This window comes from Nicotiana sylvestris, chromosome 2, assembly GCF_000393655.2.
Source record: "Nicotiana sylvestris chromosome 2, ASM39365v2, whole genome shotgun sequence".
In the NCBI taxonomy this organism is placed as follows: Eukaryota; Viridiplantae; Streptophyta; class Magnoliopsida; order Solanales; family Solanaceae; genus Nicotiana; species Nicotiana sylvestris.
In genome coordinates, this window is record NC_091058.1 from 48236791 (window position 1) to 48240643 (window position 3853).

Consider the following 3853-nt stretch of genomic DNA (forward strand, 5'->3'; position numbering starts at 1 on the left):
CAGTCCCTCTCCCAGTTGTTCCTGATCAGGACCTAGACATGCGGAGTGTTGTACAATTGCTGACTCGAATAGTGGCTTCCCAGGCCCAACACCAGACCTTCGGTATTGCTGATAGGTCTGTGAGTGCGAGAGTTCGAGACTTTATCAACTTGGATCCTCCAGTATTTACAGGGGTTGATCCTAATGCTGACCCACAGGATTTTCTGGATCTTATGCAACAGACCTTACAAATTATACATGCCACGGATGTTGAGTCAGTGGAGTTTACTTCTTATAGACTACGTGATGTTGCTGTGACATGGTATGAGACTTGGAAGCAAACTCAGGGGCCTAATGTGCCACCAGTGACATGGAAGGAGTTCTCTGAGGCATTTTTACAGCAATATTTGCCAATCGAGCTTCGAAGAGCCCGACGAGATAGGTTCTTACACTTAGAACAGGGTAATATGGGCGTTCGGGAATATAGCATGCAGTTCAACTCTTTGGCTAGGTATGCTCCTACGATTGTTGCTGATATGAGTGATCGGGTACACCAATTTGTTAGTGGTTTGGGGGCACACTTGATAAATGAGTGCACTACAGCTTCTCTAAACCAAGGAATGGATATTGCCCGTATTCAAGCATATGCACAGGGTCTAGAGGATCACAAGAGGCAACAATGAGCCAATCGAGAGCATGATAGAGGGCAACAGAAGAGGGCGCGATTCGCAGGTAACATAGGAGAGTTTCGAGGTGGATTTAGGCCATAGTTTCCCCGGCGCCAGTCTTATCCGGCAGCCAGTGCATCGCCACAGTTTCAGGGACAGCGCCAGGATCGGACCACTTATTCTGGTCCAGGTCAGAGTTCACGAACCCCAGGTCCACAGTTTAGAGGCGAGTTAAGTCAGATGAGGCCTCAGTTTCCTAGATGTGATCGATGTGGCGGAAATCATTTTGGACCATGTCTCCAGGGTTCTGATGCATGTTATACATGTGGACAGCCAGGTCATATTATGAGCCATTGTCCGATGACAGATGGAGGGGTTATGGCTCAGCCGATGGCATCTGCAGGGGCTTCTTCCTCTCGGTATGTCCTCCTAGACAGAGTATGCAGACATCAGCTGGTAGGGGTAGGGGAAGATTTGGAGCTTCTGGTTCAGGAGGTCAGCAGAATCGCATATATGCTTTATCGAGTCGTCAGGATTTAGAGTCATCTCCGGACGTGGTTACAGGTATACTATCTGTCTTTTCTATCGATATGTATGCCTTGATATATCCTGGTTCTACATTGTCGTATATCTCCCCCTTCGTTGCTAGTAAATCGGATAGAGAGCCTGAATTGTTGCAAAAGTCCTTTGAGGTATCTACGCCAATGGGTGAGTCTGTTGTAGTTAGACGGGTATATCGAAGTTGTGACGTGAAGATTCATGACCAACATACGTTAGCTGATTTGCATGAGCTAGAAATGGTTAATTTTGATATCATTATGGGTATGGATTGGTTGGCTTCTTGTTATGCCAATGTAGATTGCTGGACAAAGATTGTTCGTTTTAATTTTCCAAGTGAGTCTATTATTGAATGGAAAGGTGATGCTGCAGCGCCTAAAGGAAAGTTTATTTCTTACCTTAAAGCTCGAAGGATGATTTTGAAAGGGTACATCTATCATTTGGTACGAGTGCATGATATGGAGGTGAAATCTCCAACCCTTCAATCGGTTCCCGTCGTGAATGAATTTCCTGATGTATTTCCTGATGAACTTCCTGGTCTTCCTCCAGAAAGAGAAATCGACTTTGCTATTGATATGCTTCCAGATACTCAACCAATATCTATTCCTCCATACAGAATGGCTCCTGCTGAGTTAAAAGAATTGAAAGCCCAGTTGAAGGATCTTCTGAATAAGGTCTTTATCAGGCCCAACACATCTCCCTGGGGTGCACCAGTGTTGTTTATTCGTAAGAAGGATGGTTTGTAAAGAATGTGTATTGACTATCGCCAGCTCAACAAAGTGACTATCAAAAACAAGTACCCTTTACCTAGAATTGATGATTTGTTTGATCAGTTGCAAGGTGCCAAATATTTCTCAAAGATTGACCTTCGATCCGGCTATCACCAATTGCGAGTTAAGGAGAGAGATATTCCAAAAACAGCTTTCCGGACTAGATATAGCCATTATGAATTTCTTGTGATGTCTTTCGATCTTACTAATGCGCCAGCAGCTTTTATGGATTTAATGAATCGGGTTTTCAAGCCATTTCTAGATATATTTGTAATTGTTTTCATTGATGATATTCTGGTATATCCTCGATCAAAAGCGGAATATGAGGATCATTTGCGTGTGGTGTTGCAGACTTTGAAAAATCAGAAATTATATGCTAAATTCTCCAAATGTGAATTTTGGTTGAATTCAGTGGCTTTCCTTGGGCATATCGTTTCCGATGAAGGTATTAAGGTAGATGGTCAGAAAATTGAAGCAGTACAAAACTGGCCTAGACCCACAACTCCTACGGAAGTTCGTAGTTTCTTGGGCTTAGCTGGTTATTATCGGAGATTTGTTGAGAACTTCTCTTCTATTGCTGCTCCCATGACAAAATTGACACACAAAGCCGTTAAGTTCCAATGGTCTGATGCATGTGAAAGGAGCTTTCATGAGTTGAAGAAACGCTTAACATCAGCACCTGTTCTAGCACTTCCTGAAGGATCTGAAGGTTATATGGTATATTGTGATGCATCCAGAGTTGGATTGGGATGTGTTCTAATGCAGCATGGAAAAGTTATTGCATATGCTTCGATGCAGTTGCGGAAGCACGAATACAATTATCCGACTCACGATATTGAGTTAGCAATCGTTATATTTGCCTTGAAAATATGGCGTCATTATCTTTATGGTGTTCATGTGGATATCTATACAGATCACAAAAGTTTACAATATATATTTAAGCAGAAAGACTTGAACTTGAGACAAAGAAGATGGCTTGAATTGCTGAAGGACTATGATGTGGATATTTTGTACCATCCGGGCAAAGCGAATGTGGTAGCTGATGCATTGAGTCGCAAATCCATGGGCAGCTTGAAGCATGTAGAAGTTGGGAAATTAGAAATGACTAAGGAGATATATCGATTGGCTAACCTGAGTGTACGACTACATGATACAGGTGACCAGGGTGTAGTAGCCCAAAATATTGCGGGGTCATCACTGGTAGCTGAGGTAGAAATGCGTCAATTTGAGGATTCGGAGTTAGTCAAAATTAAAGAGAGTATCCCTTTTCAGAAGAAGCAGTTGTTCGAGCAATCTGATGATTGAATTCTAAAATATAAAGGCCGATGGTGTGTACCTAATGTTGGGGATCTTCGTAAGCAAATTATGACAGAGATGCACCAGTCTCGGTACTCAGTTCATCCTGGTTCAACCAAAATGTATCATGATCTTCGTCAGCTATACTGATGGAACGGCATGAAGAAAGATATAGTCACATTTGTGGCTCAGTGTCCCAACTGCCAGCAGGTTAAAGCTGAACACCAGAAACCTGGAGGGCTACTTCAAAATATTGAGATTCCAGCTTGGAAATGAGAATCGATTAATATGGATTTCATTACAGGATTGCCCAATTCTCGTCGTAAGTTCAATTCTATTTGGGTCATTGTGGATAGGCTGACGAAATCAGCTCACTTTCTCCCAGTTAGGACCACCTATTCAGCTGAAGACTATGCGAGCCTGTATATCAAGGAAATAGTTCGGCTACATGGAGTTCCGTTTTCTATTATATCTGACAGAGGTGCCCAATTTACAGCTAATTTCTGGAGGTCTTTTCAAGAAGGTTTGGGTACTCTTGTTAACCTTAGTACAGCATTTCATCTGCAGACCAACGGACAAGCT

At 42.7% G+C, this 3853-nt stretch overlaps 1 protein-coding gene across 1 annotated transcript; it reads left to right on the forward strand.

Annotated features, from left to right (window-relative positions):
- Nucleotides 1-970: 970 nt before the first annotated feature.
- Nucleotides 971-1951, forward strand: LOC138884891 (uncharacterized). The gene has a single exon (XM_070165755.1). The coding sequence runs from the start codon at nucleotides 971-973 to the stop codon at nucleotides 1949-1951; it is 981 nt and encodes a 326-aa protein (XP_070021856.1).
- The last annotated feature ends 1902 nt before the right edge of the window (nucleotides 1952-3853 follow it).

Coding starts and splice junctions, on each gene's coding strand:
- LOC138884891 (XM_070165755.1), top strand. CDS start 971: ATGTGGACAGCCAGGTCATATTATGAGCCATTGTCCGATGACAGATGG.